This window comes from Rhinolophus hipposideros (genome assembly GCF_964194185.1).
Source record: "Rhinolophus hipposideros genome assembly, chromosome: 17".
Classification (NCBI taxonomy): Eukaryota; Metazoa; Chordata; class Mammalia; order Chiroptera; family Rhinolophidae; genus Rhinolophus; species Rhinolophus hipposideros.
Window position 1 is genome coordinate 12,709,527 of NC_138063.1, and position 14,033 is coordinate 12,723,559.

The window sequence follows — 14,033 nt, forward strand, 5'->3', positions numbered from 1 at the left end:
CTCAAAGACAAATTTTTATGAAGAAGAACTGCTCTATCGGAAGAAAGGGAACTAAAACCAAAAAGTCAGGGGTTAACCTAGTCCATACCCAGAGCTCCTGAATGTGCTGTATAAGGACTTTCATATTATGAAAATACATAAATAAAACAAATTATTAGGGGTCCAGAACCATCCATCTCCAGAACTTTCGCATCTTCCCCAACTAAAACTCTGTGATCCACTGAACGCTAACTCCCATTTCCTCTTTTCCCCAGCCTGGTCACCACCATTCTATTTTCAGTCGCTATGAATGTGAGTATTCTAAGAACTTCATGAGAGTGGATCATAGAATATTTGTCCTTTCATGACTGGCTTATTTCCCTTACCATGATATCCTCCAGGTTCATATCTGTTGTAGCATATATGTGTCATAATTTCCTTCCTTTTTATGCTGAATAATATTTCATTGGCTGTAGATACTACGTTTTGTTATCCATTCATCTGTCCATGGACACTTGGGTTGCTTCCACCTTTTAACTATTGTGAATGATGCTACTATGAGCTACTATTCTAGTCCCTGCTTCCAATTTTTTTCAGTGAAATTAGGTAGAATTCCACCCAGAAGTGGAATTGCTGGATCATCCTAACGTTTTTATCTACATTAGAAATATCAGTTTGGGGAGCTACAAAAATGATGTTTGGGGAATGTTATAAAATTTCATATCATACACATTAAATTCAGATTCAGAAATCTTGGAATTTTTTTGCCTTTTACAAAACCTTTTATTATGGACAAATTTTAAAACCTTACAAAAGTAGAAATACAAGTATAACAAATCCACAGGTACCCAAGTTTAGCTTCTTTGCCCTAAAGTGCTACTATCCTTAGAAAACTATACTACATTGTTACAACTTCATCTATAAACTGATGGTATCATTCTTAGATGGCATCTAATTCCTGGAGCTAGAGAAAGATAGCCTAAATGTACTAAGCAATGCTTGCTGGTTTTCTTAAGTAATTTCAGAAGCCATTAAAAGATTTTCTAGTTGTATTTCCTTAAAGCTCATTCCTTTAAGTTACAATGCACAGACCCTGAAGTAAAGTGCAGTGAGCTGCTGGCATTTGAATGAAGATACTTCTGGGGAGCATCTTGAAAAACCCTACTGAAAGCATCTGGTGGTTAAAAGAGGCCAATTGGATTGGTCAAGACATAGAAGATCAGCATTTTTAGGGCTTGAGGAGTCAAAGGAGAAAGTACAATAAAAATTGACAAATAAATGTCCATAAAACCGCCATCAACTGTAAAAATAAACGGAAGCTATTAGTGTGCAGTAGACTGGCAGGATCCCCTTTGGAAGAAGAGTGGCATTTTCTAAAATGATGCACTCCGCTCAGGAAGAAGCCAGGGCAGGGAGGGCTCTGAGCACTCCAGCAGGGGCATTGCATGGGGCCCCAACTCCTCATTTGATGAACACTCGCAGCAAAGGCCGTGGGGGGAACCCCAGCCAGCGCTGATACTAACAAAACTGGAGTGGATGGAACTGGCTTTTGAAAGTGATCGAATGAAATGACAGGAAGGATCATGTGAACATTTGGGGGAGGGCATTTCAGGCAACGGGAACAGTCCGTGCAAAGTCATGAGGCAGGAAGGGGCTTGGGGGGTTTTGAGAAAAGAGACAAAGGCCAACGTGGCCGTAGCTTAGAGAGCAAGTTGGGGCAGACAGGAAATTGGCCACAAGTGTTCAATGAGGCTGTCTGAGAAATGGGGAAGGGGAAGTCTTATAGAGCAGCGCACAGACTTTGGATCTTATCCTAAGTGTGTGGACAGAGTGCCAGAGAGCAGTTTCCAGGCTCTTGGCCTCATGTGGAAAGGTGATGGCTCGGTTATTAGATGTCCATCAGCTTAATCAGATGGCCATTAGTTGTAACTAGTTGGCCATCAGCTGTGACTGGTTAGCCATTAGCCACTAATATAACTGCCATTGGCTACACTGGCAAGCGGGGTTGGTTTGTTGGTTGGCAGAGAAGTAGATGGCAGGTTGCGGATAGTGTGGCTCCTGCTTCCTGTGTCTCCAATCCAGCCGCCAGTGAGAATATAGTGGTGTGACTCCCCCATCTATGGCTCCGTGGGTGTTCCTTTTTGGCCTCACCATGTCCTGCGTTCTGGTGTGGGGAGCGGGAGCAGAGACCCTGCATGACATTAATTAACAGTAAGCATTTGGGGGACTTTGGCATGATCTGATTTATATTTTCGAAAGAGTGTCTGGCTGCTGAGTGGAAAGTGGGGAGTAGGGAACTTTAGATAGCAGGAAGGAGACCAGTTAGCAGCCTAATTCAGTAATCTGCCCAAGCAAGATAAATGGTGGCCTACCATGTGGTACAGAAATAGAGCCAAAAAGGCTTATTGAATGTGGGTGGTGTGGGAAAGAAAGTGTTTTAGTAATATTGACCTCATAGCATACTGTGACAATAAAATGAGAATTGACTCCCTGATAACTGTCTTTTCAAAAAAAAGAAAAAGAAAAAGAAAGAGGGGAGAAGAATCCTGAAGATGGCCAAACTCTGGGTGGGGGGATGGGCCAAGGTTGTTGCAAAATGGGCATCCTCGGATTTGCCTTCTTAGCGCTCTAAGAGGATTCATGAGCTTCAAGACTTTCGTCCCCCAAGATAAATGTCTCTTGTGCTTCCCCTAGACACTCTGAATTCAATTAGTTTAATTAGAAAACAAGTAAAGAGGAATTACCTTAATGTAGCTTTGCTCCGAGCAACTCAAAAAAAGCCCATTTCTTTGGCAGGATTCCAAGTGTCCCTCTTTCATTTACATATTCCAGGATAATAATGTCAATGTTCCTTTTTTTTTTTTTTTTTTTGCAAAAAGGTAAACATCACTTATCTAATAGATCATATGTTAGTTTTAATAATACTTTCTGATTTCTTCATTCTTTAAAGAAGTAGGAGCACTGGTATGCTAATAAGTATTTTAAAACCATTAAGGGGGAGCGGTGGGAGAATGCCCTCATGTTTCATGTTTGTTCATTTCTGTGCTGGAAATACTCCCACTATGGCTGATTTCAAGCTACTAAAGTCACTGAACTCAGAGCTGGAAAGAGGTGCTAACCATCGGCTCTCACAACCAGTAAGAGCTAATCACAGCACATGAGTTGGTAGGAATATCAGTTGTTTGCCAAAATCCCCTGCAAATATATTCCCAAGAGATTTGTTTTCTTTTATGTAGAGGCTACTTGGATTGGACCCAACTGCAAAAGCAAGCTCAGGACTATGGTAATCCAGTTGGTAAAGGATTGGGCGGGTCTTGTGAAGAGTAACTCCATTGTGTTTGGATGATAAACATATTTCTCTGGTTTCTTACACAGACTTACTCTAAGTACAAGCATGAGATATCCAAGTGTAGGATCCAGAGAGCTCAGCACAGCAGTGCCGAAGCCACAGCCGCCTAACGGAGAGTCAGGGAGTCCAAGGCCTGCCACAGATGTTCTGTCTCATCTAGGGCAAATCCCTTAACTTCTCTGGGCCTTCATTTCCACATCTGCAAAGGAAAGGTGGAGGCTAGAAGTGAGAGAGCAGGCGAGATAATCACCAAGATTCCCGCTTCTACATCTTAAGCACATGATCCTCTGAAATAACAGAGAACTAAATCGGAGACCAGTTTTATGTTGTTCCCAAAAATATGATAATTGGGAAACAGTGAGAGTGCCAAAGGAGAAGAGACCTCTTGCTAATTACTGGATGGTCTGCAGAGAGCCGGGGCCCCTGTTCTCACACAAAAGGAAGTCTTTCAAACAGAGTATTACTGGGAAACAAAACAGCTCCCAACTGCCCTCGGTTTCATCTTGTGATCAGATGAAATGTCTGTTCCCACTTGCCCATCCGAGAGGGATCTCAGTTCAGCCAGAAATGCCTATATAGTCCCATCTTTTCACTGATTTATGTATGTTAGCCACATCAGGAGATGGGGTTATTATTCGCTGCAATATCCTTATATCAACACTTACTTCTATGTAGTCTGAAAATACTAAAGAATATTCAGATTGTCATATGGACTCATAAACTGGTGTATAGGAAGTGTGTTTATCATTTGTGCCAGTTTTATAAATGTGGTCCAGGATATTCATTATTAGTTGTCTATTTGTAAAAATGGTGTTTTTGATAAGTATCTCAAGAACATTTTCCTGACATACCTTCTGTGATGCTTTAAGTAGGAAAATATTTAATCAATGAGGAAGATTTGGTAGTGAGAGACGAATAAGCATAATGGACTCATATCAATGTCAGTATGTAAGAGGGAGTTTAGCTATTGATTTGTTTTTCTTTCGCAGCTATTGTCAGTAACTTGCATATCTTGCCCATGGTGTACAATATACAGTATAGTATAGGGGAGAATTCGTAACATCAAAGGCAGATACAATAGAGGCTTTAAAACATATTATTTACAAACCACTGCGAGTGAATTGGAACCCTGGGCACAGAGAGAGAATTCCCTAAACTTTATAAGACAGGCTTGGGAAATTGAATGGTATACTTAATTTATTTTTTAAACATATCTGTCATCATTAGAATTGACCGAATAAATTATGGACTGCTCATCATACCTTTTTCACTCCCACATCACTCAAAATCTAAACCATGTTATTCCTGTATCCTTTGACTTCCAAATGTTCTTACTTTATATCCTAGTTCTCTTAAAGCCACAGGAGAACTAACAGTGCAGATCACACCACATCGGGAGGTAGAAACACAGTGGTTAGATGGATGCATTCCTGAAAAAACACCTCGGTTCAAGTCTTGGCTCCACCTGAAAACAGCTGTGCAACTTGTGACAAATGACTTGACCTCTCTGTGTCTCAGATTCCTTATTTGAGTGCAGATAATAACTGTCTACATCATAGAGTTCTTGTGATGACCACTTACGTAATTTTTGTAAAGTACTGGAAAGAGTGCTCGCTGGTATAGAGTTAGTATTATATAAATAATAACGACTATTGTTTTTAACTCTAGACAATGGAATTTCTTGAACTTGGGTGTGCATGTGTGTGTGACATGATTATATGAGTTGTGTTTTATTTTGCCTAAAACTAAAGTTAAGTTGCCTTTTTCTGAAAAATATGGATCAGCTAGTGGGGGCGTGGGATGTGCTCTGAGATAGGTGGAGTTATTCCAGGATTAAACTACATCTACTGAGACGATGGTCTACATGCAGCCAAGTTGCTTTACACATAGGCTCTTACACAGACATTTTTCACCCAAGCCTAAAACATCGCTTCAAGGGGAAATGACGAGAGGCTGAGGTCGAATGGCATGAGCTCACTCACTCTGTGAACATGCCCCCTGCCCACCCAGAGCACAGGGAACTCATTCTATAGACACCCATCTTTCTCAGGAGTGCTCAGGGTGAAGCAGAGCACCTACAGTACCTCCAGAAATGGGACCTCCTGCATACATCCAAGAGAAAAAGGGCCGCTGTATGCTACAACTTCACATAATTGCTGCTTACGTTTAGATTTTGGTTTGATAGGATTAAGCAGTCCCTACTCTCTTTCTCCTCCAAATCTCTCTCCCAACTTCAGTTGTAGTTCTGAACTGCCCTTCCCACAAGCACACAGAGCCTCCCTAAGAGACCCCTCAGGTTCTCAATCACCCCACTCTCCTCACTTCTGGAAAAGTTTCTCCGTGTCATGCCAGGTTTAAAGCGGCTTTAGCTGCGTCTCCGTTCAGCCTGCTTGGGGGGGGTGGCACTGAGAGGGAGGAGTTTTCTTTGATCCACCTAATGAATTAATGAATTAAACAGAGGTGGAGTTCAGAAGCCAGGCTCCTTACTTTTGCTGAAGCTGGGCTGATTAGGAGCTGGCGTAACTGCTGGAAAATTGCTGCTTCTTGCTGAAAGAATTAGGGACATGGCCGAGTCCATTCATCTTCCCTAATCGAGTTCTTGGGAAATACACATGTAGATTAGCCACTAACAATGCCCCCCGCTGATTGCTTGGAGTACCCTCCACGGTGTCCACAATAGTATTGACTAGCTCTTTATGTCGCCCACAAAGGAAACCCCAACCTCCCCTTGTCTTGCTTTGCCCTGTTTCCCCCATCGTCCCTCGCCAGTGACTGTTGAAGCCTTTTCTGCTTTTCTCCAGAGACTCTGAAATAAACAGTAAATAAAAGCTAACCTCACCTGGACCTATTAGGGTGAGCTGGGCAGTTCCAGAGGGAATTAACTTTGGAAAACAAGGCCATACGGCCCTTAGCGTGTGGGCAGGAGCTTAAGAAAATGCTGCCCATCTTTGTTTAGCGGTGATTATAGAGATCAATTTAATATTGGGGAAGTTTACATAAAAAGCATTCTCAGTCAGAGGGGAAACAACAAACACCCATCAATTATCCCTAAAGCTGCCCTCTAGTCACCAAGTCATGGGCACCCCAGCCACCTGGTCTATGGACCTTGTGGGTTGCCCCCAGGCTGATTTCCAGACAATATTTTTGACAGCCTCAAAAGCCTGAGCAGAGCCTGGGTGCAAGCCTCTTCCCCTGGCCTGGGGAAAACCTCCCCAGTGCTTGTTCAGTCCTCCCAGACCCAAAGGCCTCTCTCTACAGACTCTGACTGCATTTCTTTCTAGCTCAGCCTCTTAGGTGCAGGGTTCAGTCTCTGGGAAGAATGCAAGCTAAGGTGTGCTTTCTTTTCAAAACCACCCTCAACAATAGTAATGACAGATGAGCTGCAGTCGGAAACACTTGGACAAGGAGTTCTAGACCAGGCCCTTCCACTTAATAGCTGTATCACTTTGAGACTCAGTGTCCTCTTCTGTAAGATGGGGACAAATATATTTGTCCTGCTCACCTCACAGGGTTGTGGGGATCAGATGATAGGAAGAATGTGAAAGGATTCTGAAAATTATAACATGTCTGCGAACACTGTAAAGCACATACTGGTTTTCATTAATTTAGCTTTTTCTTAAAATTAAAAATAATTTAACTTGAACCAGTAGCTCAGTTTCCATCTGCTGCAAACTCACACACTTGCCATTTTAATTTATCTTTTTATGGTTGTATTAAAATTAGAGTAATTTGTCTAATGGCCTCCCACCTACGTGCCCATCACAGAGAACTAACCATTTAAAAATCCTTAGCATAGTCACATGTCCTTTTTAATGTCCTTCTAACATCAATTTAAAGGTGGAGGATCCAAAGCTACGTGTTTTTCTCTTGTTTTCTTCCTTTGTCTTGTCTCCCAGGATGGATCTTAAGCCCTTCAAGGCCAGTGGCCCTGGCCTTCCCTTTCTTTTGTGAGGCCGACGCGGCCCACATCAGAGCTGGGTCCGCAGAAAGGACGCAGTAAACGCTTGTCTGAATTCAAGGAGGAATGATAAACGGCGTGGAAATCAAAGAGCCTGCTGCAAAGATTTTGAGAAACTCGAGGTCCTTTCCTAAAAATGCTAGGTTTTTCCGGAAACATTTCAGTTCAGCAAAGGCTGGGCACCTGCCTCAGGTCTGGCATCAGATGTGAGAAGTGCCAGGGGTCACAGAACTGTTCACAGCACTGGGGGATGTGGAAAAAACACTTGCCCGTAGAAATCATGTTTCCACTTGGCCTGTGAGTCACTCTGGGCCACGGAAGCCTCGAGGGGCCCCCAAAGGGGAAAGCAATGCAAGCTCATTACACCTGTAACCCCCGGAGAAGTTCGAGCCCCTCCGTCCTGCCCCAGTCTGCCTGAGGTTGGGTCATTTCAGCCTGCAGGATTATTTGGTGGGGTGGGGGTGGGACGGGGGAGGGTCCCGCAGGACACAGTGGGTCTCCCACCGGGCTTCAGCCGGTAGCGTGTCCGATTCGAGGAGTCCCAGCCTCCTGCTGGGCAGTCGGGCACTTGAGGTCCCCGGACCTGCGGTTCCAGATGGCCCCCCTACCTCCTGGGGGCGGGCGCTGCAGTGAGGGAGCCTGCCCGCGCGTCAGCTGGAGGGAACAGCGAAGAACAATTAAAACAGACATAGGCAGACAAAATAAACCCGAAGTCCGGGGCCTTCGGACTACGGAGCCCAAAGAAGAATGCCCATAGAGGTTAAAAAGAAAAAAAGGACAGAGGGGAAAATTCAAACTGGGAAGAAGCGTAGACTGACTTCCAACGCCGCGGAGCCAAGAAGCCGTCCCAAGGGTCTCGCGGGGCGCTTAGCCCTGCGGAGGAAGCACGCCGCAGGGCGAGTCTGGGGTGGGGGCACGCGGGGGGGCAGATGAACCCACGCCGGGAGGCAAGTCCGCGGGGGGCGGATGCGACAAAAGGCGGCAGCCGAGTTGGGGCAGGACTGGGGGCGGGGACCACGGACACCACGGACACGGATCCCCAGGCCTGTCAGACGCCCGCCGCCGGTCCCGGTGCGTTTGGAGGGTTTGCAGCGGATCTCAAGCGGGAGGGGGAATGTTCCGAGTTCGCCCCCGCCCGGGGAAGCGGGGACAGGACCCTGAGGCGGGACCGGGGAAAGACCCGCCCAGCCGCGGGGGGAGGGGGGAGGGGAGGAGCCGGCTGAGCCGCCTCGCAGGCTTTAGCGCCCGGAGCCCCCGTTCCGGGGAGTCGGAACTTCCGACTCCTGCGGGGACCCGGGCCGCCGCGGGCGGAGACCTCGAGCACATCCAGCGCGCGCAGCCGGAGCCGGCGTCGCCCTGCGAGCTTGACCTTGGGTCGGAACCCCCCGGGTTGGACGTCCGCGCCGGAAAGCGACTTCGAACCTCTTTTCTTTCTCCAAAGCCCCCATGCACCTGCCGGGCTGCGCCCCCTCCATGGCCGACGCCAGCTTCTCGCTCGCCGGCCACCTGCTCCGAAGTCCCGGCGGGAGCGCCTCGCGGCTGCACAGCATCGAAGCCATCCTGGGATTTACCAAGGACGACGGGATCCTCGGCTCCTTCCAGGCGGAGCCGGGCGCTCGGGGCGCGAAGGAGCGGGACAGGCGGCCCTGCGCGCGGGCCACCTGCTCCAAGGCGCCCGGGGGAGGCGCCGAGCCCGCCCCGGCCCCCGCTCCAGAGTACCCAGGTGAGTGCGCACCCCCGGCTGCTGCGAGGCCCTCGAGAGCCCAAACTTAGGCACGAGGACAGAGCCCCTTCACTTTAACCAAGGCCCCTGGGCGCGGAGCTGGGCTCTGTGTGGATGGCAGAAGCTTCCAACCTGGACCAGAGAAAGCTTAGGTGGCCCTCGCAGCCCTCACCCCGGCCTCCCCGACCCATCTCCGAGCCGCATCCGGCTGCCAGTGTCCAGCGGTGGGCGGGATGTTCCCAGCTACACTCCCGGGCGTATCTCTGACCTGACCACCCGGGACCCCGTTGTCCCAGCCCCTCGTCCCTACTGCCCCAAGGAGCCGGGGGAGTCGCGGCCGAGCCCTGGGCCCGCCGCCGCCCGCGACGCGAAGCTATCCGAGGAGGATCAGCCCAAGAAGAAACACCGACGGAACCGGACGACCTTCACCACGTACCAGCTGCACGAGCTGGAGCGCGCGTTCGAGAAGTCCCACTACCCCGACGTGTACAGCCGCGAGGAACTGGCTGGCAAGGTCAACCTACCCGAGGTCCGGGTCCAGGTAAAGCGCCCAGATCTGTCCCGGGAGAGTCCTAGGCCCACGCTGCAGCCAAAGCTCTCTTGAATCCACGGGCGTCCACGCGTTTACGATGGCACTTTACCCGTTGGCCTTCCTCGACTTGGCTGGCCCAGAGTCCCAACGAAGTGGCACCGATCTCCCCTGTGCCGCCCCCCTCTGCACCCCGCACCGCGCTACGGAAATTCTGTTCCATTTATAATGTCATCTCCCCTTCGGGGTCCCCCTCTGCTGAGCTAAAGAGAGGAAGTGGGACTGGCTGGCAAGGTGAAGAGGCGACAGACAGCTCATTAAACACGGTCAGGATTGGGGCGGGTAGAGAGGGAACGTAGGCAGCAGTTGAGGGTAAACGGATTGGGGTTCCAAATGCCACCCTAGTCACTAACTGTGCGCTGTGTTTAAAAAGAAAACCCTGTCTTTTTGCGAGGGGCCTGGCACCTGGCAGTTGAAACTGGGTGGATTTGTTTAAGACGCTGACTTTTGTTTCTCCGGTATCCATCCAACCCAACTTCGGGCTGCTGCAGAGGCCTTTTCTTTTTGTTGTAAAGGGTTTTTCACTTTAATTAAAGCTGAATTATCTTTAATCCCTGATCATTAAAATATTTGAAAGCCTTAAATATTTGCTAGTCATCTGTGAAAATTCTGGGAGGATTTCCAAATTGGGAGCGTTTACAGAGTCCCGAATGGGAGTCGTTGGGAACAAATTTCACTGCATCTGAAAGGCAGTGGAACTAAGATGGGATTTTTGTGTCTGATTTCCAGGAAGTGAGATACTCAAATGTTTGCAGGCTTTTGGCCGTGCCTTAAAAGTCAAAGGGGACAAGCTCTTGCCTTTGTGTCTTCTGCTTAGTTTGAGGGTTTTAAGTAAAGAGTAAATGTCACCGTTTTAAAATATAGTTCACTAATGTGACCCCGGGTTAACTGGCAAAGACACTTCAATTTCTCCAAATTCAGGACAGTAAAGCTGCAATGATTTCATTGAAGGGGTGGACATATTAGCACTTGCTTTCCAGGGAGGGAGGCTGGGGTAGGAAGAGAAAAAGCATCTAAGTGAAAGGTGATGAAGAAAGAGGACAGCCCGAGGCTTCCGGTGCCCCTGCAGAATACAGGCACAGCCAACTCAGGGGCTGGCTTCATACCTGATGACACCTCTGTCCCGCCTTCCTTCCTTCCTCTCTACTTGTTCAAGGATTTGGGCTTCTCCTCTAAGTTGTGAGCTTCTTGAGAACAGTGTTGTGAATTCTCTGTGACCACAGGGCCAGCACAGTGCCCAGCACATGGCCGGTTCCTAACACGTGGCTGTGACGTAATCAGATGATGGGGAGCTAGGTAAGGTCTCCAACTGTGTTGACGGCAGCAGCCTAAGAGCTGACTATCCCAGTCTTTAGCCCCCCACACCCCTTACACACACACATTCTGGATACTAGATCCAAAGACTAGAGCTGATATTTTGGAGAGTGGAGTGAGACATGCAGAGAAATGAGGAAGGTAGGGGATGAGAGCCCTCCCAAAGGCCAGTGTTTCTCTCTCTCTGTGATCAGCAAACACCTAATGTTTCTGGGGAAATCGGGGCCTCACATAGGTAGATGGGAAGAGGGCAGGGGAGTACATTTTTGTGCTTTCTCCACCTCCCCCCACCCCAAATCCCAGTCTTACACTTGCCCTGCTGGGCTCAGCTGCTGGATGGCTCTTTTCTCAGCAATCCTAGGATGTCACCCCACCCTTATTCACTCAAAACTACTTTCTCCCATCTGAAGTCACAACTATTCTCCGATTTCCCTTCATAAATGTAACACTGAAGCCACCAATTTGGCCAAAGTTCTTTCCAGATTCTCTACTAAACTAGACCAATTCTTTCTGTTCTGTTTCCAAGGATGGTAGCTTGGTGGTGGAACCCTAATTATTCCCTTTCTTGTGCTTTTATCAAATCAATAATGGAAGTTTCATCATTAGAGACCAGACTTCCCTCTGGCATGGACTGTCTATATGTAAAGAAAAACTTGAACTCAATGAGTTCATCTTAGGGTAATGTCAGAACTGACTCCATAAAGTAAAGGTAAGTATAATAAACTTGAACCATTTAACCATTGAGCACTAATTATAAGAAACAGCAGAAATCCTAAACGGATATCAGTTAAATAAAAACGGAAATCTTATTAAAGCTGCAATTCAAATATGCTTGGGATAAAACAAACCCAGTTTTTTTCTATTAGTTATCATAACCAGAAGTTGGTGGAAATAGCTGTATTTTAACATCCAGTGTTGCCAGTTACAGTGCTTAAGAGTATTTGTTTGTATATGTGCATAACCAAGACAAAAGGTATGTAAAGCACAGAAAGTTTGAGACAAAAGCATGGCCCCTGAGAGCTGTACCACCCCAGGAGGAAGCAGTCTAAACGCAAGTGTCGGGATGGGCCGCCAGCCAGCAGGTCACAGAAATGTGGCGAGATCTAGTTTTGGAAGTCCTAAGGTCTGATTCCTGGGTTAACTTCGCTTTTCCTCGGAGCACCTGCTCCGTGCCAAGGGCTGGAAACAGACAGAACCACAGCTGTGGGTGAAATAAACGGGGAATGGGTGGGAACGCCATAGAACAAGAGGGGACAAAGAGACCCAGACGAAAAGAGAGGAGGACGGAAGAGACAAAAAAAAAAAAAAAAAAAAAAACGGGACTGGAAAGAAAGGATAATGCGAGTGGGGAGCGGGAGTGGAAGAAGCGGGTGAGAAATCGCTGCACCCAGTTTTACTTGGGGATAGGGGAGTCGAGCTGGGGGACCGCAGCCCGACGGCCACTGCGCTGCCTCCCGCAGGTGTGGTTCCAGAACCGTCGGGCCAAGTGGCGGCGGCAGGAGAAGCTAGAGGTGTCGTCCGTGAAGCTGCAGGACTCGCCCCTCCTCTCCTTCAGCCGCTCCCCGCCCTCCGCGGCTCTGGCGCCCCTCGGGGCGGGCCCCGGCGGTGGTGGCGGGCCACTCGGGGGCGCCCTGCCGCTGGAGTCGTGGCTCGGGCCGCCGCTGCCGGGCGGAGGCGCCACTGCGCTGCAGAGCGTGCCCGGCTTCGGGCCGCCGGCGCAGACCCTGCCCGCCAGCTACACACCGCCGCCGGCCTTCCTGAGCTCGCCCCCGCTGGGCGCGGGCCTGCAGCCGCTCGTGCCGCCCCCGCCAGCCTACCCGTGCGCGCCGGGCTTCGGGGACAAATTCCCGCTGGACGAGGCGGACCCGCGTAACAGCAGCATCGCGGCGCTGCGCCTGAAGGCCAAGGAGCACATCCAGGCCATCGGGAAGCCGTGGCAGGCCCTCTAGGGGCACCGGCGACCAAATCGAGCCAGGCAGCCGTCCTGGGAACCGACCTGGAGCCGCACACACGCATCCCTTCTCTCTGGGTCCCCGTCCCCGACTCCACTTGGCCACTCCCTCCAATGCCGCTGAAGCTGCAGCCAGGCTTGGGTCTTGGACACCCGTCTGTTCCTGACTCACCCGGGAGGACTGACCCTCAGGCCTGCTGAGACCCTCGGGCCACCCCACACCCTCACGGACCCTCAGCCCTGCTGCTGGAGGGGGAGGGGCGGCCCGGCGTCACCCGCGGCGCAGCCACCTCCCCCGGAGAGTGCCAGCGCTTCCAGGTTCCAGCGACCCAAAGCCCCCGGCCTCGGCCGCTCCTAGACGGGGTGGCGACCCCAGATAAAGACAGCTGGGAGTGAGGGGCGGCAGAGAAATAGTTTGAAGCGCTGTTTGAATGAGTTTCAAAGTATTTGGGAGGAGAATTAAAGATTTACTTGTTTTGGTTTGACTCTGGTTAAGCGCGCTCAGGACTGCGGTGGCCGGGAGGAAGGGGTGTGCGTGCGTGCGTGTGTGTGTGTGTGTGTGCATGTGTGCGTGTGCGTGTGTGTGTGTGTGTGTGTGTGCGCGCGCGTGTACGTGTGTGTGAATGGGGGGCGGGAGGGGCTGCGCTGTGGGACCAGCGGCGTCTGGGAAAGCACAGGACTGCGCAGAGCTGGGGCTCCCTCCTTCGACTCCTCCCAGGGGCTCTGCTGCAGCGGACGCAGTGACCCCACTGCCCACGCGCGGAGCCCTCCCCCAGAAGAGCCCCTTCCTCGGCGCGCGCGGGCGTGCCAGTGTGTGGGGCTCGGAGTGTTTGGGCCCTAAGGCTCAGACGCCTGTGCGTTCTCAGTCCCTCAATATCCCAAATATCCCCAAGTAGCAGCTGCGGCTGCTCCTTTGAAGGATTGCCCCAATCGGAAGCGTGTGTACCACCTTCCCCACAGGAAACGCACTGAAGCCCCCGGCCACCTCGCCTGCCTCTTTCCAGTCTGCCACAGCCCCAGAAGGCCCCTCTCAGACCACTGTCCAGGTCACCAACTCCGTGCTCGACACTGCTACCCAAGGTCGATGACATTGGTCCTCCGAAGACTGGTGCAGAGCGACGTTTCCTTTTCTGAGCCCCGCGCCTCTCTCTCGCCTCCCCAACTCGCTCC

General features: G+C 50.0%; 1 protein-coding gene across 1 annotated transcript; it reads left to right on the top strand.

Moving 5' to 3' along the window:
- Positions 1-8,732: 8,732 nt before the first annotated feature.
- Positions 8,733-12,861, top strand: RAX (retina and anterior neural fold homeobox; the record flags this gene model as incomplete). The annotated part of the gene is made up of 3 exons (XM_081078444.1): positions 8,733-9,009; positions 9,306-9,550; positions 12,373-12,861. 3 exons carry the CDS (start codon positions 8,733-8,735, stop codon positions 12,859-12,861), a joined length of 1,011 nt encoding a protein of 336 aa, XP_080934570.1.
- Positions 12,862-14,033: the final 1,172 nt, after the last annotated feature.